This window comes from Parambassis ranga, chromosome 17 (assembly GCF_900634625.1).
Source record: "Parambassis ranga chromosome 17, fParRan2.1, whole genome shotgun sequence".
Taxonomy (NCBI): Eukaryota; Metazoa; Chordata; class Actinopteri; family Ambassidae; genus Parambassis; species Parambassis ranga.
Window position 1 is genome coordinate 14308834 of NC_041037.1, and position 24322 is coordinate 14333155.

Below are 24322 nucleotides of genomic sequence, written 5' to 3' on the forward strand. Positions count from 1 at the left end.
ATTTATAAAAGACTGGTGTCCTTGGAAAAGTACTTTGACAAAAAAGTAATAAAATAAATCTAATTAGACAAAGTGTACAATAAATAAAATTAAAGCATTCTTATCACTTACAGGCTACACCTAATGTAAAATCATGACTTTATTTCACCTACAAGTTATGGACATAATGAGTTCCTAATCATATTCATGCCAAGCTAACGATAACAAATAAAATGTGCCAGATTTAAATATGCATATCAACCCCTCTGAAACACCTAGACAGTCTCCTTGAGGTAAAAATGCTACACTTTTAAACACCAGCCATTTCTGTTGATGCCTCATTGTACCGCATCTGTAACGGCTTAAGAAAGCCTGACAGTGTCAACAAAGGTGCACCAATGCACCAAATGGTTGTTTAACGATTCATGGGATTTTCCTGTGAGGAAAATGAAGAAACAGAGTTAGAAATCTGCAGTAAAACACATCAGTGTCAACAACCCTGAAAATTCTGATCACCTTCTTTTACGTTGTAAGTAAAGCTGAACAAGCAAATGTGCAATCAGAGGCCAGAGTGCAGTCAACACCACGGTGAGCGGGGAAACCTCAAAAGGCCACCAAGACGGTTTCAGGAACTACAAAAACAGAGAATAATCAGAGATTAAACTGAAAGAAAACTAAATTTGACTGAATAATCCGATAAAGAGTGAACACATAGCTTTTGAGTACCTTTCGTGCAACAGGTACAAAGTCCTCCTGTCTTGGTGAAGATGATCTTGACTACAAAATAAAACCAAATAGTCACTGCGATTGTCATCAACATATATGCACAAAGAAAATATGACAGTCTTGATCCCAAAAGCAAAGACAGTGGTTTACCTGTGACCTAGTTAGCTGCTCCAGCGTGTGCAGCCTGTGCAGCACATCGGTCATGTCATGCTGCAGCCTCAGCAGAACCGTGGCTATCTGCTCATTGATGTTTCCTCTGCTCGCGCTGACAGGATATCTGACCTGTGTCACACAGCAGCAGGCAGCATCTACACTGACACACTGTGGAGAGTTGCAGGTAAGCCTTGGTGACTGAGATCCTGCAACAAGAGTGGGACAGATTACATTCAACTGTGCTCTTTGTTAGCGAATCTAATACCTTCTAATGCTTAAGAGACATTGGACTAAGTGCAAATCTTAAGAGGAAAGTCAATTAAGGGTACAGTGTCAATATAAATCAAAGTCGGCTAATGTGGTCTCACCTCTCCCTCTTCTTGACATGGAACTGTTGTGTTTGCTCGGGCTAATCCCTTCTTTAAGGTAAGAATCTCCCCTCAGTGCTTGGTCCTCCCCCTGTTTTAGTGTAGTGCTGCTCTCAAACCACAGGTCCTTCTGGCTCACACACGCAGCTCCTGATCCAGGTGACTGGCCTTTTGATGTAGACAGCCGCTAAAACAGGGATGAAAGGGAGTCAGCCACAGTCTGCACAGAACAAAACCTTCCTTTAAATGAGCAATAACTGGTAATGTAACGGTTTTAATTATGTACACACCTCTTCCATGGCTAAATGCTCCATGGAGTCACAGAATTCTTCATTATCTGAGTCTGTGGATCGATGAATCTTCTCAGGAACAGTATCACAATGATCTAAAATGTGCATCCCACCAACAAAAGTGCACAATTAACACAATAGAGAGTGTCTACAGCCGGTATATTCTTTTCTATTGTATGCATCTGAAGCAGCACATAGAAACAATGGGTGTTTCACATAAAATCAAATATACAGGTTATGCATTAGTCTCACCATTCAGGTGTCCATTAAAGTGCATGTACGGGTTATATGGCACACTGGGCTCTATAGAACAGACCAGTTCCTCTTCCTCCATCTCGCTGTTGAGGGAGCTGTGTGTCCCATTGGTGATGGAAGACATACTTGGCTCCACACTGCTGCTGGAGCCCTTGGTGTCAGACCTCCACCTATTGTCCTCCACTGTTAATAGCCTCGGGTCAGGGCTCCAACCTGGGATAATACATAAGAGAGTACGATAGGACATTATACAGTTCTTTGTTTATTTATACCTCACTCTGATTCTACTTTGTGCAAACTACTTTGCCATATCTCATAGAAATACTATTGAAAATGATAGTAGATAGATGATGGTAAGTGTGTGTTGCAACCTTCAAACGTTTTAGAGAACACAGCATAAATAGTTACTTATATTCACGACACACATAATAAATGGGGAAAAATAAGCAAAGACTGGATGCACACAAAATATACTGAAAAAATACAATATCGACACACAGTGCAAAATCTGTTTTGCAAGAACAAACATCACAGTACAAAACAGCTAATGACTACATTGTACCTCTTTCCTCCTCCTCCTCCTCCTTGTCTCCTTCGTCTGTATTGTCTTCTTCATCCCCATTCTCCTCTTCCTCACTTCTCCAATCACTAACTTCCCTTCTTCTCTCCATTTGACTATTTTCTCTGCTTCCCTCTGCCTCCTCGCTACTGACACTACTTGATACACTGTATTTGTCCTTTCCCTCGAGGTTTTGTATATCATCCCACAGATCCCCATAGCCTGAACAATGAGGGGAAACACTCTCGATTAACTTGTGAGTTGCATAACATTGCACACAACTGAACTACAAAGCTACACTTGCAAACAGGCTCGACACTCTAATCTATAGCTGCAACAATTCAGGCTAACAAGCAACTACACACATAACTACAACACAAGACAGACTAGACAAGACAATTTAGGTTAAAATAAGCTTAGTCTATCCACTCTACAGAGCTACAAACACCAAAGACTTGCCTTCCATTGTTGGTTTCTTAACCAGCTTATCTATTGGTTAAAAAGAAAGGGAAAAAAATCTCTGCATGACCAACTGAGACAATCAGCATCACTTTGTTAGAACAACAGTGAGCTGCCATCTCCTATCAGTTGTGCTACCTGCATGATCGGCAAAAGGCCTGGTGAAGGGTCTTCTGTCCACTTCATTCTCTTCGGCTTCTTCCCCTTCAATGTCCACCTCTGTGTAGAAGCCGCCTAGCTTCTGTACCAGGTCGGACACTTCTTCTGAGATTGGGATGGTCTCCAAAATCTGATGACACACACGAACATCGCACTGTAGAGGAATGCTAAAAATAACTGGGAGCTTGTTCATGCTTTGAAGCTGCCACTTTGAGTAATAAGTGTGGTCACGATAATAGCACAACAACACAGCAGAAGAACGAATGTGATTTCAATATACAGTCCAATGTAAAGGTTAAAACTGCTGTATTAATTCCAGAGGGGAAATAATTGTGTAACACCGATTCAGATGGAGAAAATAAAATGAAATAAAAGGGAGTGCATCTGGATAGCTACAGTAATGAAGGACCAGCTGTGACAATCAAAGGACCACTTAGTTCTTATTAATCCACATAAAGAACATGTTGGTTATGGTTATAATTTGAGATTACTTTGAGATTATCTTGGTAATCTGTGTTATTTTGTAGTTATCACTTATCAGAATAGATGACATCTCACCATGTGGACTAGTAGTAGATAGAGGGCCCAGCAGTTACAATGAATTTTTACAGCAAAAGGCCTGGAACCTAGACCAGCTCTCAGCAGGTGACAGGCACCCTGGACAGATTATCAGTTCATCACTGGGCAAATAAATATAAGGAACAAATCTGAAGCCATGCTAACAGCTATGTGAGTCTCTTATAGCATCTTACATTGACAGAAATGCTAGTTTGTATCATGATAATGTTTCCTGATTATCTGTAAACACAAACTACAAACTGAGCCTGTTGTGACTTGTGACTGTAAAATAACTGTTTGACTTGTGTATGCAGCTTCAATGCAGCTTTATTTTGTTTCTGAAAGGACTTACCAGCTGGATGTCCTCAATGTAATTCTTCATGGCTTCCTCTTTTGTCATATATCCTAAAGAGTTCCAAGCATCCCTGGCAACACAGAGCCACAGTTCAAGAATCTGAGCAGACGTTACAGTCATTATTGTGTTATGCAAAAATCCCAGTCCCAATACTGCAGTAAATAAATCATACTATGAAACTATGACCCTGGCATGCATTGAAGGGTTGTGAAGCAGCTTATGTTTTTTTAGGCTCTTTTTATGGATGCATACCATTTAGCTTTGCCATGAGTGTCCCAGAAGCCAGTTGGTCTGGGGATGTTGCAGGGCCCCATGGTGGCCTGCTTGTAGTAACTGTAGAACATCAGCATCATGTCATCGGACGGCTGGAAAGGACCTGAGAGGGCAAACAGCTTCATTAAACCATTTTACATCTATACAAACAGCACAGGAAATGATATGTAAAAGGTGAGCTACTGTTATTAGACTTGATACTTGTGTTCTTATCCTTATAGCAGCTTTATGCATAGAGGATCAGCCAAGAGTGACAGCACTTAAACACTCTGCATGTAGGTCAATCACCTGGAGTGTTGTTTACACACCAATAAGCACAGATTTCTCACTCCATCACTGAACACTTCAGTTCAGTTACTGTCCTTGTCCCCATATGGACTGACAGATTGAAATAAGTCATCACCTTCCTCAGGCAAACTCCGGATCACTTTGACTGCAGCAGCAAATTTCTCCTCCAGGCTGTGTATGTCCTCCTCCTGCGCCATGCTGAGTCCATGCAAGGATGACATGAAGGAGTCCTCACATCTTGGACAAGAATATTAAGCAGTTAATGGACAATTCAAGGCAGCTCAGTAAGTGTTCAAAGGGGGAGGAGGGCACTGCACCTACTGCCACGAGTTCTATAAGGAGACACAGTGTTTCCCTTAGCAGAATTTAAGATGATATTGTCTGTTTGATTACCGTGTAGGTTAGAGCAGTAATAACAGTAATAATCTCTAACATACGTGTCTCCCTCTGAGGCTGATTTGCTTAGAAACTCACCATAAAGTTCTCATCCGCCGGTACGATATTTATGTTATTAGCCCGGTGTCTGTCTGCAGGATGCAGCAGAAAAGCCAATCTCGTCTCCGGTCAAGGATGAGCTAAACAGCCAGGATCTGAGATTTAAACACGCCCGGGAAATGTAGTTTTTGTCGCGCAAAGAGAGTGAGTGGTCGCTTCAGGCTCGACGAGGATTCCTACAAGCCCCACAATCCCCTCTGAGAGGGGATATAACACGCGGTGATGTCTGGGAAATGTAGGCGAGTAGATGGAGATTATTATTTTTTTTCTCTTTTGCAATATAATGTGTTTGTTGTACATCAGAGATATCTCATAATAACTTAAGAATTAATAATTATTCCTATAGGCTACTGTTTGTGCCTTTCTTGTGTCGTCTTCACAATTTTGTTTTTGTTTATGTGTTGTAATCTGGAATACATCCTTTTTCTGACTGGTTTGAGGATCTTTTTGTTAATGTTGATTAACAGAATAAAGTAATAAAGTAGTAATAAACTAAAGCCGGGAGTCTGCCATTATGTGAGGTAACTGGGCTAGTATGTGATAAATATCAGCAAAAAATACTATTTTTACATTTATTATAGTAAACTGTGCATTTTAATCAGCTTTATTCTTTTTTGTTTGTGTTTTTGTGTAAATGTGTGCATGCATAATTAAAGAGGGCGTAAAGAAATGTGGCACATGTAGATGTGACCTCATTAACCACAGATAATTATAAATATGAGCAAATGTTAAGATGGGCCTAAAACTTTACTAATAAACCATATTCAGTGTATGCAATTAACTTTATTAATAATATTGATAGTTCTGTGGCTAAATGTGATATAACGCCGTTGACCGTGATGTTACATCGTCTATACTTGTATTATTGACATGCAGTTAAATGTCATTGGTCAGCCGCTCCTCTCCCTCGGCCTCTGGACCAATCAGCGCTCTCCGTTTATAACGTAACAGTGATTAGTCACGGGCTGTTGTGAATCGGAGGCCAGCGGCCCCACAATGCCAGGCGGGGGAGCCCCTTTCTCAGCAGCAGCTCTCCACAGCATCACCGCCTCGCCTCGCTGAAAAGGACGGACAGGAGAGAAATGCAAAGGGATGTAAGATGGCAGAGCTACAAATGTTATTAGATGAGGAAATCCCTGCCGGTAAAAGAGCGCTGGTGGAAAGCTACCAGAACCTGTCCCGGGTAGCGGAATACTGTGAAAACAATTATGTTCAGGTAAGAGCCGCCTGCAGGCCGTTACATTTATACATTTATCTGCCATCTCCGTCGTGTCTGCGGTGCTGGAGTAGAAGTGAGTGAAACCACAGGGACAGGAAATGCTGGCCGCAACGAAAGCGACCCTCAAACCGCTAGCTACACCGAGTGGCCTTTTCTCCCGGTACGCGGCTCGGTGCCGTGTCCGGCATGGCTGCATGTCGATATTTGCCCGTTTCGGCTCCACATTGAAGGGCTTTAGTCGGCGTGCAGAGAGCTGCTGGGGGCTTTCAGAGGGTGTGTCGTTGTTATGACTAAGAGGTTTGTCACTGACTGTATTCTTTGAGAGGTACCGGCGACAGAACGTTAAACCGACCCCGTTTATCTTTTTATACGTGATTCTGACACTAATGTGCCGTTTTTAAACGACTGCACCCAGCCCACAGGTATTTTTACAGTGAAATAATTCAGTTTAACAGCTAATACACTTCACAGTATGTTTAACATTGTATCAGAACAAACACATCTACAGCACAGTAAACACTTTAACACCAATATGTGTATAACGTATATATAACGTATATATAAAATCTTATTAGTCATGATTTGTGTGTAATAGCTCGTTTGCTATCCTACCAGTGTATTTCATAAAGAGAGAAAGTCCGTTAAGACTTTTAGGAAGGAAATAGGAGTGTCCTATAAGAATAAAATAAATATAAGTTAATAAGCTACAGCTAATCTGTAGTAATACAAACACACACTTTGTGTCTGGAAGGCTCCTGGATGTGGCTGTGCATCAATTGTGTGTTTGTGTGGTGCAGGTTATTGATAGGTAGGCATGAATCAGGAGCCATAAGCACCTCCAGTTTTACTTTAATGATCATTTGGGGATTCACGTTTCATTTAAAGAAACTTCCACCTTCATTTCTCATGACCCCAGTTTGTATGAATATTGTTTTGTTCTCACAATAGCCCTCATGGCCTCATACCGCCATGGGTGTATACAGTAAATGTGGGTGACGGTGTGAACTGAATAGTCCACAGAATGTGTGGACCGGCGTGAACGGCGAGCATCTATTGACAGACTGCCTTCAACCAGAGACCACATTTATGTGCTATAATAGAACATCAGACCACTTTAATGCGTAAACACGATGAGATGCATTGGTACTGACAGACAGAACTCTCAAATCTTATTTGGCTCAGTATTTGTGCGATCACTAATCTTGCTTCCTCGTTGGAAATTCAGTTCCATTGAAATTGCTGGTTGGTTCTAGGGGTGTGAGAGGTCCTGGACAATGGTCCCAGATAAACCTATTTTAGGAACTTTCCTTGGGGAAGTCTTGGTTCACCAACAACACTGTGGGTCAGGGGTTTAGCCCTCCACAGTTCTTCCTGTACCCCTGGACCGTATGATCACCACGTCCAACAATTCAAAATGTGTGTGACAAAACAAAGAAGTACAGTAATTTGTTAGAGAACATTGCAATGGATGATTTATTATTCATGTTTTTATCATATTATCTCTGTTTAACCCAGCGCTATATAAAACTCCACAATTACGCCATATAATTTTGATGCAAGCTTCTTTAAACAGCTGTTGTCATCCAAATAAGATTCATCAATACTGCATATATTTATGTGGAGTTAAATAAGCCAGAGACAATGATGAATACTTTCATGCACAATGGACCAAGAGATAACTGCTATTATGCTGTCATACAGTTATCAGGTTTAATTATCAAAACAATCTCTAATTATAAACACTTATGCTGTTTTGACTTGTAGAAATTAAGCAGCTGAGTGACCAAATTTCATGCTTACATTATTTCTTAATTTTTTTGTAAATGGAGTTATATCTTGATTTTTCAGCCCTCTCACTGCTGATTTTGAAAGCCCTGCTGAAACATTTAGCAGGCTGGGTTTAGTTATTACTGCAGCATAATCATGTTTGCATGTAGCTTCTCCTGAATAATGATTTCTTTTGGGACATTAAAAATATTAGCTAGCATTCTGTATGCATGTAAACACACTTGAAAAACAGGGAGCGAAGAGTAATGAGGTGGTTATTTAGGCCAGTATAACTTGTGCACAGTACAGTAGACAGAACTGAGGTCTGACATGTGCTGATATGACATAATCTCTTGTTGTCTTTATACAGAATGGATCAAGTTTTTTTGCTTCACGCTCAAAATTATAAATGCCTTTACAGTATACGCTTACATCAGCATGCCCTGATGTGTAAAGACGGTCTACAAAGTTAGAGTTTTATTCTTAGATCAGGTATTTGTCACGAGAAGTGACAAACTGTCATCCACAAACTTGGATGAAAGCAAATCTCGTCTTTATTTGTAACTTTGTGTTCTAAAATAGAACCTCTTTGAATTATATCTGTTGAAATCCACTATAAAATATGTCTGTATTTGGGTCAAAGACGTCACTAAAATACTATGCTGCAAGTTTAACGTTGAGTTCCGGGTTTACTGTGGTTTGCATACTTAACCACAACATACAAATCAGCATGTACCAGTGACTCCTTTTTAACCCTCTGATGCCCAAAATGACACTGTTGATCTCAACCAGAAACCCTAACAAAAACAGTGTCACTTTTGAACTTTCTGATGGTCTTTGAATGCATCACCAAACCTCAGCTTAAAATCTTATTTTACCATAACCACTTCTTTCTTAATGTCAATAAATCAATCCCTAAAATAAACTGTTTGCACATATATTATTCTGGGGAAAAAACAAAAAGTAGGACACTGAGAAGTACAAAATTCAAAGACTAAAAACACAACTGAAAACCAACCAAGAAAAAACTGAAGGCAAACGGTAACCTCACAGTATAGACAAAGACAAAAGGGAGCTTAAATACACCGAGGAAAGGTGAAACACGGGGTGGGGCAAGCAATCACAATGGCGAGAAACATAGGAGGAAGTAAAAAAACACAGATACACGAGGGAACTGGAATTTCTAAATAAAACAGGACACACTCATATTTGCATAATAAATACTATGTAGCTGATGTGGAGAGTAGTATAAGAACTGAGTCTTGAAGTGGAAAAAAATCTAGAAACTGCTTGGGTTCAGAGGGTTAATCTGACCAGCTGTTATCAGTTTTTGTCCTTTTAATAGAAATTGCCATGTTTTCTGTATGACAAAAGATGTCCAATAAATGCTGTACTTCATATTTCTCTGATGCTGACCACGCCAACCCTCTCTTCAGCTCACATGGATACCCCTCTGACTCATAGTTTGTTCAGTCCTCCTGAGGTTCATGATGTTCCTCTATCAGTCACTGTATTCAGTGTGATATGGCGCTCAGAAATTGCTTTATTTTAATGCATTAATTTGGTAAGATTGAGTCTGGAGTCTCTTGAATAAGCCTTTTGTAATCTTTATATGAAATATAATATCTCACAGCAACACAGTAGAGAGTGAACAGTGTGTAAGAGGGAGATATTATTACAGGGGTTTCCTGTGCAGGATATATTCAGACTTTAATTAGTTTAAATCCTTTTGCAAGTTTTAACCTCCCTGTTTACTTCCCTTCTTTGCTACATACCATACATTGCACTGTGTCAAATATAGCTGTTAGCTAATCTTTATGTGCTTGTAAGAATGTGCGACCATGCAAGCACAGAGCTGGTATTGCTTATATAGATGTTTGATTGACTCTGTGAGGTGTTCCTGTAGTCTGAACATGCAACAGGAACATAGAAGACTATGTGATCCAAGCTTAGGTGTGAGGACTACTAAATACTGACAGAGCCTGCAGTGCTGGATCTTTGTATCAAACTGGTAGTCAGAGGTCTGCATGGGTTGCAGACACCTGCAACAGATAAAGTTGCTGCAGGTGGTTTGAGAGGAAGCAGGTGGCCATATTGTAAAGTGCTGCCAAGTGTCACACACTTGCCCAGTTGTTGTGTAGCTTGAATGACATAGTTCATATGTAAACAATTAAAGACATTTAGACAATAGATTTTCTCTAAAATTCTAAGCAGGATATAGAGAATCAAATATTTATTATGTTTAGTTTTTTGTTGTTTATTTGGGGGAATAAAAGCTAAAGGCATTTATCAGTTCTGACATTATTTATACAAGTTTAGTTGGTATGTTTAATGGGAAAAGAATTTGCAGTGCCAGTAATTGCCAGTCTTGCTCTCTGTAAAATAAACTTGCCAATCCACTGTTGCGTTGGTTCTGTGTGTGGCAGCATATCCTTGTTTTGTTTCCAAACTATAAATATGTCCATTCAGTCCCATTGCTATTTAAAGGCATCCAGAAACAGATGGTTTGCGCAGCCGGGTAGCATTTTGGAATCCTACGACTTGTCCTGGCATTCCTGCTCTCTGGGCTCAGCTCCAACCCCAATGCACCTGTCCTTAGCTGCCCATCTGAGTCATTCAGAAGTTTGGTTGTCCAGTTTCAGGCTATTCCACAAAGTCTTTCCCTCAGAGAATCACAAACTCCTCTTCTCTTTAGACCCTCTACAGACCATTGCAGGATAAAAGAATGGACCTGTCAAGCTCCCTGCACTCTCACTACACACACATATAGGAGAGTAACAATGGGAGTGCAACATTTCCTCCTGTGTTTTTGGACCTTATACCTTACTTCCTTTAGCTTCTCTATTTCTTCCACCCACACATCCTTCCACTGATTTTTCTGACTGCTGTTTTCTCTTCCTGTTCCTGTCAGGCTCAAGACAAGAAAAAGGCCCTGGAGGAGACTAAAGCCTACACCACCCAGTCTCTGGCCAGTGTTGCCTACCAGATCAATGCCTTAGCCAACAATGTGCTGCAGCTGCTGGACATCCAGGCCTCGCAACTGCGACGCATGGAATCCTCCATTAACCACATCTCCCAGGTACACAGCACTGCAGCCACACAAACACTGCCAACACACCTCTCAGACTCTACAAGGATTACACAAGAGTACTGCTGAATCATGTGTGGCTTTGAGGATTTTCCTCTTTTGGGTAAAACTATTCTAGTATAGTAAAAAGCACACGGTCTGATATTATTCTGTGTCAAAATACCAAACTGCACAATGACACATTCATATATTATAAAGACTGACAGATATGGTGGGAGCATGGATCGTGCTGGAGCTGCCAAGCCTCCACAGCCCCTCTTTAGTCCCACTTGCTTCATCAGCAGTCCTCTCTCTCGCTCTCGTCACCTCTCTGTGTGCTTCATGAGACCACCCTGCCTGTCAGCCAGTGAATGCCCCGTCCCCTCTCTGTGTGCTTCATTAGGTCTGTCAGGGATGAAGTGAAATCCTGACGCTAGCACTCTTGCCTGCTTTGCATTTTTTTACTCTCCAAACTGCAGGATGAAGTGGAGACCACGACACTCTTTTATTGATCCTGTAAAGATGTCCACCATTTGATATTTCAGCTTCAGGCCTAATAGTCCTCTGGGGTAACTAGACTGATACTGAGAAACTGTTGAGTCAATATGTTCTCCTAACTGTGGGATTGAGAACGTTTGCCTTTAAGTATCAATGAGGTTCTTTTTCATAGCAGCCATTTTGAAAAGTACAGGCTCAACAGATAACATTAGCAGTGGTCAGTTCCATGTGCAGCAGCAGGAATCCATCATTAATGAAGGTGTCACTCCCAGAGCAAGCATGGATCATCAGTTTATATTATTTAGTTAGTACTAAAATTGAGAACACTAAAATTATATACTAAAACTAACACTTTATTTCCATAGATAAGTGAAGCTGTAACTAAATTGTTCTTCCCTGGCATCATGAAGGATCAATGGGGGACAATCTAAATGACAACACTCTCAGACTCTGTATTTCAGACACGTACATGTGTCTAAAGTACATCTAAAATTGTGGTACATCCATGCAAAAAACAAACAAACTTTAACTCACTTAGCAGTGCCAAGTATCTTTCTGCCTCTGCTGATTGGAAAGAGTTAAAATAGGATTACAGATTGCAGGTAGCTAAAATCTCCTGCCTGAGTCTGATTAGAAGCCCACACAGAGATCAGACTGTAGATAAATATACAAAAACACCACCATCTAAATGTTTAATCAAAGACAAACATTTCCATTTGAGTGGCTGGGCATAACATATATTTGCCAGAAGACAAAATAGACATAATATTTCATTATGTCCCTGCACAGAGGCAACATGGTCCCACTGTGGTGACCAGCTTCATGTTGAATCAAGAAGTCAAGATGAAGATGTTATTGTTGCTCAAGAATTTACCATTCAGTTCTGACAGAATTGACAAAAAGAGTAGGATAGTGCTAAAGGCTAAAGGGATCCAGCGATGAGTCTATAACTCCCACTGTTCATTTCTTTGCTGAATGACTTTATTATTGTTTCTTTGAAAGTCTCACTAATCAGGCCAATGACCCACGTGTTTGTGAATATGCCTTAGAATCCTGGTAAAGACCACATCATGTTCAGTCTCTTCAATAACATTTCGGTCTGTTGTGTTGCTCAGCGGAGAATAACAGTTTGCTAAAATGGAGATTAATCTGACTGAACCTACTGTACAGATTCAGTAGTGAATTCTGTTTTATTACAGCTGTACCATCTGTTCTCAGAAACACTGCAGAGGTTGAACAGGCAGCCAGATGTTTATTAGAGTAAAGGGATTACAAAAGAAAATGAGACTGAGAGAGTACAGGAAGGCCAGACAGAGGCCTGTCAACGTGATTAGGTAACAGCTGTGTATGTGTCATTGTTTCACAAAGATAACTGCATTTCTACATTTAGCAATGTACATGAAAAGGAAATGCTGAAATGAAGCACCAGGTTGTCGATTCAGTTTTTCATACATACACTCTAATCAGTAACACATTTTTTTCTCTGCAAACATTTTACAAAAATTGATTTTGCTTCAGAATTGAAGGCAATAAAGAATAAAATGACGATATATGATAAACATATTTGTATCATCTATCCCATCTCTACTTTCCTTTACTCTCCAGTTCTTTTTGATCAATGCAAACCGTCAAAATCGGCTTATAGTTTTCTGCCTCTTATGTGTTTCTTTCTGCCCTTCTGTTTTTTTTTCTCACTTTCTCTAATCACACTGCCTCTTCTCGCCTATTACTGGCAGGAAATAGGCGGGTCTTTTTTTCTTACTTCCCAGCCAAAGCTGGGGCGTGTCGCTTCAGTTTCCTCTCCTAATAAAAGAACTACCATGTATACATATATATATGTTTGCATGCGGCACAAACAGACCTTATGTCTGACAGAGAGAGAGAGGGGGGAGGAGCAGCAGTTGCAAGTCAGCTTGACAACACCCATCAGCCTCTCAGACTCTAGCAGTCAGAGGTGATCCCAGCAGTGGAGCTGTCAGGTTGACAGGAAGAAATCTACTTGCAGTCACATATTTATTCGCATTTTATTTAATAATATAGTAAAATATTACTTCCACTGTGCACCACTCAACCATCTGTGTCACTCACTCCTTCATTTGTTATTCATAAATTGATAAAGCAGGCAGCTGCTGTGAATGATGATGACTGTATATGCAGAGGTCATTAAATCTGGTATGAAAGGAAATAGAAAAACTTTTCCAAATGAGCCCCTCAAAGGGCCAGCAGGTCAGAACAGAAGAATAAGCTAAGGAAACTAATTTATTTTTGGATAAACACAGACATTAAGATGAGGTTTACAGTGCTAATTTACACTGCATTAAACAATACATCTGAAGAGGTGCGGCAGTTTAAATATAGATTTTGCATGCACAGTATGAAAATGTTGCCTGTATATAGAACTAGTTCCTTAAATACAACTTTTAGGCTTTGCTGGAATTACTATCATTGGGTCAGACTCTGACTTTGTAATCAGACCTCCAGCGTAAACCTTATTTTATGTGTTGATCTGTATTTTCATCTTCAGCTGCTTTTAATTCGTCCCTGTCAAAGAAGAGCTAAATAAATATATTCCAACTTTATTTTCCCAGACGGTGGACATTCATAAGGAGAAGGTGGCACGTCGAGAAATTGGCATCCTCACCACCAATAAGAATACCTGTCGCACCCACAAGATCATCGCCCCTGGCAACATGGAACGGCCGGTGCGCTACATTCGAAAGCCAATAGACTACACGCTGCTGGATGACGTGGGCCATGGCGTCAAGGTAAGAAGCGTTTCACTCTTCCATCTTCACCACAAGCAGTATCTATAGACTGAAGTATTTGCTTGGATTTATTGTGTTAAGTGTTGTTTTCTAATAAAAATCAATTTGCGGGACAGGAAAACACACCCTTAATCAGGTTCACACCTGATACTTTCATGTGAACAAGCTCACTGTCAGCCTTCATAATTCATTCACACACATCCACTTACACTGCAGGCGGATCAATACACAGCCCTTCTAGTTAATGAAGTGCAGAAAGGCCTACAAATGTTAGACATGCTATTCAGGAGAGACATGCTAAGCTGGAGGCTGTCTGGCTTAAAACCTTTGCTTGTTTTTTTTCCCCTGCCCAGTGACAACTTCTTAAGCTGGAAGTTATTAGTGTGAGTGTTTGTGCGAGTAAGCAAAAAGAGGCATCTCGGCCAAGTGTTACTCACACCATCACACCCCCTGTGGACGAGTAGAAAAAAAACTTCTTTCAGCTCTTTTCCGCTTCATTCTTTTTTTTTTAATCTTCTCTCCCCATGATCCATCCTCCCTCTCTGCCTCTGCTCTACTGTACGTCTCTGTGTGAGCGTGTACACAGTTTTGTGCATTGATTGCTGGCATTGTCAATTTCCTTGGTGTGTGTTTGTGTCAGCCTCTGCATCCCTCTCCTGCCTGTCTGTCTCTGTAGAGATAGTGGCCGTCTGTTGATTTTCAAATGTTCACTGATTCAAATTCAATCGGTAGTGTTTCCTCCTTTGAGAGCTTCCGCACGCTGACAGACTTGGCATGGCACAGTCTGCAAAATGAGCATCACTGAAATAAAAGATCTCTGCAGAAATCAGTGCAGATCACTGCAAACAGAAGATGTGTGACATTTTTTCCTCGTTCTCTAATGCATCTGCTTATTTCACTCAAATTACAAATTACAATTTTTGGATTGAAAGCTCTCTGGCTGCAGGTTTTTGCTGTGGTTGGCTTTGTGTGTGTTCATGCATGTGCATTTATCAGTGCAGACACAAATGCATATCACATTCCTTATTCCCCCCACTGTATGCTTTCTCTCTCACATACACATCTGTGAATAATTCAGGAGGATTGGTAGTCAGTGCTGCAGCAAGGGCTACACAGAGATGCTGTATTCTGAGATTAGTGCGTGTGTGTACGTTTAGAAATGTGTTTATGTGTTGTGGGAAATATGATTAGCAGCTTATAAGCACTCCATCCCTACAGTCTCATTTTCTCTTGGCTGAGGTGGATTCACTGTAGCATCATAGCATGATAATCACCCACTGACAGGTAGCAGCATAGAAAATGTATGGATGACTGTGCTCACTCCTCTGCCATTACAGCCTTTATTGGCATTTCTGGCAGTTACCAGGGTGACATGGTTTTAGCCACATTACTGCCTCTCTGACAGTCCGTGGTTATTTATGAGCTCACTGCGCTTTACAGCCCTTTTTGTTTTTCTTAGTAACGCCTAAAACGTGACTCACTCATTATTTTGAGTGAGTCTTACTCTGATTCTAGCCTGTAACACAATTCTAGACACTGACAGAATAGGTGCAGTGTCTATAGTTTCAATATGTGTGTTAGGTCTGTTAAGTGGAGCAAAAGGATGTTAGTTCTTCCTCTTGTGTAAAATTAGGTTGTTTAGTGTGGGTTTCACTGTGGCCTGTGACTGACAGTGTTGTGTAACATTTCAAAAGTGACAGCATAGACAGGGTTGAATGACGATATTCTTAGAACATTGGTCACTATCAAGCATTCTTGTTTTGAGTTATTGCTGGTCACAATACATACACAAATAAATCAATAATCAATCACTGCCGCAAAATTAGAAATTAGAAACTTTATTCAGCCTAAGCTGGGAAACTTTAGTTAATCAGTTTATTATTTTTAAAAATGGTTTTTAATGTAGTGTGTCATTAACATGTACAGAGTCAGGGTGATAAGCAAGCTGTAACCATTCACACACAGACACACAAACACGCACACTTCATTTCCTGGGGGATGACTATAACTGTCACCATAACTATTTCTGTCTAACCTCAACCCTAAATGTAACCCAAAGCTGATCTTACCTGAAATTACCTAAAAACCAGGTCACAGTACACAGCAGTGTGCCTGTGTAAACAGATTTATGCCCCACATTACTAATACAAGTGTGCACAATCACGCCATGGTCTGAGTGTAGACTGACCACATAGAGTTAGGATGGATTTTCAGTACTTTACTATTGATGTGCTCAAAAGTTAAATGATTGTTTGTCTGGTTTTCCTGTTCCTGTTTCCTTTCCCTTACTTTTTTCAGCTGTATGTTCAAATGGCTAAAAAACAGATTTAGAGTTGCATATGCTTACTTTTACTAAAAAGACTCACGTTTGTAACCATTAACCAATGAGCATCTTGTTTTCTGTGTTCTCTTTTTGCCTGCATGCACTCAGTGGCTTAAGGCCAAGGTAAGAGATTGTTGTGTTCCTCCTCTTTTGGGGTATATGTTGAGTTTTACCTCTGTTTGTTTGTTGGCTTATATTGATATTCAAAAGTATATATAAGGTATGAAATTCACATAGGATCAACTCAATTTTCATGTGACAGTAAATGTAAAGAAATGGAGACATAACACTATAGATTTACAATATGTGCTGTTACAACATAAACCTTGGCCCCATAGCTCTTCATGCATGTATACACAATAATGAGACAGTGTCTCGATACAAGGACCACATGTTTGTCCACAGAATTATGCAAACAAGACAAACACTGCTGTCGGCTAACAAGATTCACCATTTTATCTTGACTTTGCTCCTGTAGCAACATGGAAACAATGCTGCAGGACGAGGAGGGACCCTTTCCAGGACCAATCCACCCACACAGAAACCGCCAAGCCCCCCCATGGCTGGTCGTGGTACCCTTGGGTAAGAACAGTTAAAGTTGTGTGGTTCCTGTGATGGCTGCTGTTGGCTGGGACCAATGTCTTTTTGTATGTCGTCTCATCTCCTAATGAGAATTTACCCTGCATTCTCTCTTCATCTGTGTTGTCTGAATCCAGGCGTAACACTCCCTACAAGACACTGGAACCTGTGAAGCCTCCAGTGGTGCCTAACGATTACATGACAAGCCCAGCTCGACTGGGCAGCCAGCAAAGCCCTGCACGCACAGCATCACTCAACCAGCGGCCCAGGACACACAGGTAACACGGAGCCTGTCTTCAACTGGATTGGATTTCTCTGACAAAGTTTCTGTACATGAAGCCAGTACGGAGCACCCTTTCAACCATTTCAGGATTTTGTAACTGAAGCGGTTTAATGGAATTGAGCTGTCAATCGATTCATTATTCACACCTTCAGTTTCCACTGTCACATGTTAAAAAAGCTTATTAATATTCATTGATGTCCAATTCAGCATCTAAAGTCTGAAACGTTCTTCTCTTTGGCTCTTGCGGTCTTTGATTGTTCCACTTTACTTCCACTAACTGCCACATTTCACACAGAACAAAGCTGTACATCAATTGCCATAGCGACAAGAATACTGTTATGACAGGATGACATAGGAGAGGGTAATGATAGGATGTCGAACACTGATCAAACTTACTTTCTCTCTGCAGTGGCAGCAGCGGTGGCAGTGGTGGCAGGGAGAACAGCGGTGGCAGTGGAGTCTGTGTCCCTCTGGCTGTTCCCACCCCCTCTCCTCCCAGTTTGGGCCAAGGTGAGTCCCAGCAGGTGGAGGCTCTCCTTGCTGCTGTCGTTTGTTGTTTGGCTGTTCTCCCACTCAAACTGTATTAAATTCAATAAATGTATTGCATTATTAAACATTACAGTCCATGCCAGCATTTTAATACCTTCGTCTCAGCTTGATGCAAGAAATGATGATATTACTTTTGCATTGAATGCATCCAGATAAGAACACACATAAGTATTGTAATGGTATGTTCATAGGTTTTGCTCAAACATACATTAAATGTGTACTGTCATGGAAAACTCATTCAAGAAGGAGGAAAAGAGAGATCTCAGAGAAAGTGAGAAATAAGACACTGTTTTACTCACATTCTGCTCATTCAGTGCTGCATACTGTGTCTTGTCTCTTCTCCTGCAGTGGCAACATCCTTAGCCTCCGTGCCCCAGGGCCCCGGCTTGGGCCCGACCCCCATGTCCCAGTTTGGCACCATCTCCCGCCAAATCTCCCGCCACAACTCCTCCTCCACCACCTCCTCAGCCTCCATGGTATCAGCGACTGGCACCTACCGCCGCGCCCCTTCCGTCTCTTCCCAGCAGCCGCACATCAATGGGGGGCCAGTGTTCCAGCAGAACTCAGGTGAGACAGGTTTTATAAAGTCATTTGTAAGAAAGGGTGATGTGTAGAGATAAAAAGTAGGCATAAAATAACCACTCTACCTTTCTTACCTGCTGCAGTCTGTCCTCTGGGTCTCAGAGATGTGCACATAGGCTAATGGGAATAAATGATGAACCATAATTACTAAAGTCAGGGTTACTCAAACCTCTGCACCCCTATGCAGAATGTTTCATTACCTTTTCTAATTAAGTTACGACATTATCATTTTAGTCAGATTGAGGGAGCTTCTGCTTCAAGAGCGACGGCAGGCAGGAGCCATTTCAGGATAGAAAATACAAACAGCTGCTAGACAAGGGGAAACCCAGGACATATACATATTTTCTGTGAGAAGAAATGTATTTTGGCAGGCATCACTCTGAGCCATTCTCCTCTTAATAGCTCTCCTCTCAAAGGACAAGCATCTTTTTTGGCACAGAACACAGAAGGAGGAGGCTGTCTGAGAGGAGAGAGACAATGACGGCGAGCTGCAGCTGGCTTAAACTGGGACACCATACAATCTTTATGATGTCTGCTCTGTAGTAATTTTATTAAAAGATACTGTAGGTTTTACAGCACAAAAAGACTTCTCCTGCTACACAAGGGAGCTTGTTGATCTTACAGGGTGTAGCTGTAGATGGATGCAGTGGGGGCACAGTGAAATAATAAGACATTACAGCCCAGTGAGATTATGGACGCTCTTCCATTACATGTGATTTATGAGTCAGACCTGGCGTGCCTGTGTATGTGACATCATGTCTTTGAGTGAGGACAGCTGTGGTTCTCGGTCCATTCATGTGTATAAGGACAACGCAGGAACAAGCGCCATTATACTATCATGATACAATCCCTCAGAAAAGAGCCTTACTGAACTAAAAGGCTGAGCATTTAATGATTTTATCAAGATCAGATGCTGCTGCAGCTTTGTTCCTTTCTGAGGACTGTCATCTTGCCACTGTCATGTGTTTGAGTGTGCAGAGCTTTGCAGTTTTTCTTACTGTGTCAGAAGCCTATTTCCAGCTCTAGCCTTTTGATTTAAATGGGATGCTGATGAGGTAGATCTGCAGACTCAGATTAGATGAATACTTGTGTTGCACAGCTTGAAACATGCAGCACAAAAGAACACTGATTTGAAATGTGTAAATGAGTTGCTCAGCAATGCTTCCTGCACTATTTGTGCTTGCTCACAAGCTTTTTGTTGTCTCTCTCTTTTCCTTCCTGCTGAATTTGGACTTTCTCCTTTCTATGATGGCTTTTCTGTACCTTACCTATCATCACCATCCTTCCCCTCTGCTGCTCCCTCTGCTTGCCTGGGTGTCGCTGCTCCAGTGTCTGTGGCTCCTCCGCCTCCTCCTCCCATGGTCCAGCTGACCCCACAGATCCCTCTGACTGGCTTTGTTGCCAGAATGCAGGAGAGCAGTAAGTAGAGAAGCATGCACACAAGATACACCTGCATGAATACAGAAACACACATTGTACACACAGATCTAAACTGGGTAATGCGCGCGCACACACACATCTGTTCAACATGTCATATTCACTCACACAGACTTGCACTCGTTGTGGCTTGCTTCACTACAGCTACAGTCAGAATACCTTTTCTCACACTGTATGTGGGGTTGAGGGTGGAGCACGTCTGTCTGTTGCCATGGTGATGGATCACTGAAAGCGCTCATCCTGTACTCTGTGTGTCCACTGAAGAGAGAAAATGTGACCTGATGCTGTGTCCTGATTCACCAGCCGCCTGTCTGGAAAGATGCAGCGATGTAGCCATCTCACTAACCTGCAGCTGTCTGTTCAGATGCAGTAAACTGCACATAAGTCATTCAGCCAGAATTAGAATAGTGTAGTGTTTCTTAAACCTAAAGTCCTCTGGCACACAGGAAGTGGCACATTTCAGGGATTAGAGTTTAAACAGAAGAGCTGGTTAGTTAGTATGAGCAGCGTGAATGTACCAAAGAAAGTGTGGCAGGGTTGAAAAGAGGTCACAGCTTTGAAAGTTGATGTTTAACAAGTGGACTCCTTGTATAAAAAATACCACAATAAACTACTTTAGTGTTACTGTAATACAAACAGATTGCAGGATGAATGCCTTGTATTGTATTATAACAGATAGGATCTTGCTTTGTTTGCTTTACTGAAACAATTGCCAAGAGTATACTCAGACTCTGACTCATGGAGTGTATGCTGTGTTTATACAGCAGAGAATGGGATGAGACTAATAAAACCAGAGACAGCTATTGTTTTATAGTGAAACTTTCAGCTGTTAATGGTCAAACTGCTCCAGAGTGAGCTGTTAAAGAAAAAAAGTTACATAAGCACATGGAATGAAACAGTTGCATTAATTTTAGTCCCCCCAGGGCATTATTGCCAGTTCTTTAATTCAAGAGCAGGCCTTTGAATTAGATAAGATGTGGAGTTTTTTTCTGTATTTACTGGATTGGAGGCTACAAAGTAGCAGGGATCCCTTTTAAAGAAGAGTGAAGAGCACCCAAGGCCAAGGCAGAGTGTTAAATTTACACCGATCTACCCATTTCCCCAACATGTGCATGTGAAACTGTAAAATTCTCAGAGGAAATTAACTCACTGACAGTGAATAATACATATAATCGCATCCTATCTTTTGAATACAACACCTCCGCTTTAAATGCGACCTTATTTGACAGATTTCAGTCAAATAAGGTCATGTATGAGATTCAAATGTGAAAATGATGGAGGGTGGCTAGCATGGACAAGCTTCTTTGTCCAAATATGAACCACACATTGCCCTAAAATATGCCTACTAAGTAGGTCGGAGTTCAGTCCTAGAAAATGTTCTGTTTGGTTCCAAAAGAAAACAATAGCAAACAATGCATTGTTAACTTATTACATGTAAGGACCAATGCTGTACTGACATTACTGAATTGTTGATGGCTATAGCTGCCAGTGAGTGTGTCTTGTTTCTGGAGTCTTCTTGAGGCTTCAGCATGCTGTGGACACTTACAGTTTACAGAATGATAACAGGCTGTTTAATGAGCTGATTCCAGTTATAATCAGTATATAATTAAACTCTTTGAATTCTGTTCATGGCAGTATAAAGGACATGGACGCATTAATTAAGTAAGTGCTGAGGGGACTTAGACTATCAGTAGTTGTGGCTTTTGCTATGTAAAAGTAATAAGACCCTAAACTGCCCTCCAGTGGACTGTTAGCTCACCGAGCTGTGCAAAGATTCCTATTGGTCTCGAGAGAAGACTGTTGCCTTTAAATGAAAATGTATTTATATATAAAAGTTTGACTGCAGTTGCAGTGCTGTGTTTCCCTCTCGCCTTTTGTTTTTTGATTCCTCTGTTCTATTCTCCTCCAGTAACAGACAGCCCTGCCCCGCCTCCTCCACCTCCCCCAGAGGATATGGGAGTGTTCGAGGAGCCTGCTCCACCTCCTCCTCCACCACCTGTGGACTACGAGGAAGATGAGGCTGCCGTGGTACACTACAGCGACCCCTATGCTGATGGAGACCCTCACTGGGCCCCCAAGGCTTATTTAGAAAAAGGTTAGTATTGGAGGGACTCAGTGAGAGGATCTTACTGCATGTTTAGGAGCATGTTTTGATTGATTACTCTCCTTTGCTTATCCCAGTCGTGGCCATTTACGACTACTCCAAGGACAAGGAGGACGAGCTGTCCTTCATGGAAGGCGCCATCATCTACATCATCAAGAAGAACGACGACGGCTGGTTCGAAGGCGTCTGTAACGGCGTGACGGGACTCTTCCCTGGAAACTACGTCGAGTCAATCATGCATTATGCTGACTAACAACCCGACATAATGGCACTGCAGTTATGAAGATGTACAGGTGAATGCAGTGCAGCGATAGCAGCTCATACAGCTCCCATTTTGAATGAAGTGCCATGGTGAATTTATAAATGGTTTTCTTTTGTGGGGGCTCATGCTTTATCTGCTTCACAAGAAAAAAAAAGTTGCACAAAGAAAGAGGGTGTCGAAGCGTTGGTAGGTCTGTTAGTTTACAATGGGGATGAAAGGGAGGAGATAAGGCCTTTTTTTCTATCTCACCGTCACATCTATTGTGGCACCAACAATCACATTTTGCCTCAGAAATAGTAACATACAATCAGAGGAGAATAAATCTAGTGGAATTAGTGTATGTGCAACCCAAATTAACAGTTTGCTTCCAGTAGATCCATACAGTGAGGTGTTGATACAGAGGCTCCTACCCATTTATTTGCACTGTACACCATCAGACCAACTCTCAAAAACATCCACCTCATGTGATCAAAAAAAAACCCGACAAGGACAAACAGACATCAGCAAGTGCTTTAGGACACGGCTGAATGTTCCATGCTGTTGATGTCCGAATCAGAAGATGTTCAAGGAGGCCTGGAGTTATTCACTATGCTCTGTGTCAGTGGGGCTCCTGGTAAAAAGTGTACAGAATGCATAACTAAACAAGCGATTCTGCTTTCTGGTGGTTTTTTTCTGTTCTTGTATATAAACTGTATTGTGAGAAGCTGCCAGTACCGTACATTTGTCAGTGTTTCACCAGTGTTTCCATCAGCGTTGGGGTGGTGGTGGTGCCAAGATTGATTTTTTTAAAATGTTTTTTGTTTGTTGATTATTATTATTTGAATTCACTCACAGTGCCATTTTAACTTCATCTAGGCAAAGTGCTTGTATTTATTTTTCTATCTTAAATCACAATTTATATCCTTTTGTCACTATGGTTAGTGATGCTGTCCAGCTACTGTAGCAGAGCGGTGCTTCGCAGTGTGAAGCAGAGGAAGGACTAACTTGTGAGTTTTCACGTCTTTTCATTGTGTTTTAGCTGCACTGATTAGTTAACAACAACTGTGACTTTATGCTTTGTGTCGTGGCTTTGATTGCAACACAAGAGTTGCCGTCTGAGCATCAACTAACCTTTATACAACCCGTCTGTTCCTTCAGTGGTTGCTGGTGTGGTGCTTTATTTTGGTGCTCAACAACCATAATCACCGACACAAACCTCATGTTCAAGAGTGCTCTACATAGAAATGTAACAGCAGACTTTGATCTCCTTATCATTCTGATTGTAATCAATCATTTCTGTATTGTAGTGAATGTAGGCGACTCAGCAGTAATGTACTACAGCTAGAATCACTTCTGTTCTCTGTCCAGAGTCTGTGCTCCACATGAATGAGTCCTGCTAACTGCAGTGAAGGAATGACGTTCGGTCCTGAGGTCTTAAAGGATTTCTCGACTACAAAATAAGATACCTGCTCTTACAAGGTGAATGTTGGTGCAAGTAAAGTCACTGTCAGACATTTGATGAAGTTGTCTCAGAATATATATTCATAACGATAACATATACATATTCAGAAACAATGGGCATTCAGTTTTTATTTTGAAAGGGATCAAGTTGTTTTAAAAAAAAGGCAATGAGTCATCCTTATGAACAGTATTCACTCAGCATGAAAGTATCCAGTGAATGATTTGCCACTACATCCCATCCTTGATTGTATTTTTCCATCATGAGGTAATTTTTTCAACTCTTTTCTACTTAATGTATTTCTAGCTTTGCATTCTTTTTATGTCTGAGACTGCTGAGGAAGGTGCGCTAGCAGTTTGTATGTAAAGGATTTATTTATACTTTTTTCATAGAGAAATCATGAGACTACCACTGACATGCGGAACTTTGTAACGTTTACCACTTTAACGTCTAGCATTTCAGGGCATCACAGGTCAAGGCGCCTTTCTCTGATGTGTTTTTTCTTATGACCCAATGTGCAAATGACAAAAAA

At 41.2% G+C, this 24322-nt stretch overlaps 2 protein-coding genes across 7 annotated transcripts; one reads left to right on the forward strand and one right to left on the reverse strand.

Annotated features, from left to right (window-relative positions):
- Positions 1–151: 151 nt before the first annotated feature.
- Positions 152–4953, reverse strand: LOC114450508 (acyl-CoA-binding domain-containing protein 5A-like). The gene is made up of 14 exons (XM_028428662.1): positions 4897–4953; positions 4538–4659; positions 4114–4237; positions 3859–3931; positions 2928–3078; positions 2790–2819; positions 2409–2552; positions 1769–1984; positions 1517–1611; positions 1227–1413; positions 856–1064; positions 706–756; positions 496–611; positions 152–415 (listed from the first exon to the last, which is right to left on the reverse strand). The coding sequence occupies exons 2-14, from the start codon at positions 4641–4643 to the stop codon at positions 403–405; spliced, it is 1515 nt and encodes a 504-aa protein (XP_028284463.1). The 5' UTR covers positions 4644–4659; positions 4897–4953; the 3' UTR covers positions 152–402.
- A 933-nt stretch (positions 4954–5886) lies between these two features.
- LOC114450454 (abl interactor 1-like) lies at positions 5887–24291 on the forward strand. Of its 6 annotated transcripts, XR_003672084.1 has the most exons (13): positions 5887–6133; positions 10815–10982; positions 14057–14233; positions 16665–16679; positions 17035–17138; positions 17273–17413; positions 17828–17928; positions 18316–18534; positions 19879–19968; positions 21896–22081; positions 22168–22383; positions 23274–23338; positions 23490–24291. XR_003672084.1 is itself a non-coding variant. In XM_028428585.1 (12 exons), the coding sequence occupies exons 1-11, from the start codon at positions 6017–6019 to the stop codon at positions 22341–22343; spliced, it is 1494 nt and encodes a 497-aa protein (XP_028284386.1). In that variant the 5' UTR covers positions 5887–6016; the 3' UTR covers positions 22344–22383; positions 23274–24291. The 6 variants fall into 6 exon arrangements, 5 of the variants coding, with proteins under 5 accessions (XP_028284386.1, XP_028284385.1, XP_028284388.1 ...); XM_028428585.1 differs by having other exon boundaries at positions 23274–24291; XM_028428584.1 differs by lacking the exons at positions 23274–23338; positions 23490–24291 and having other exon boundaries at positions 22168–23238.
- Positions 24292–24322: the final 31 nt, after the last annotated feature.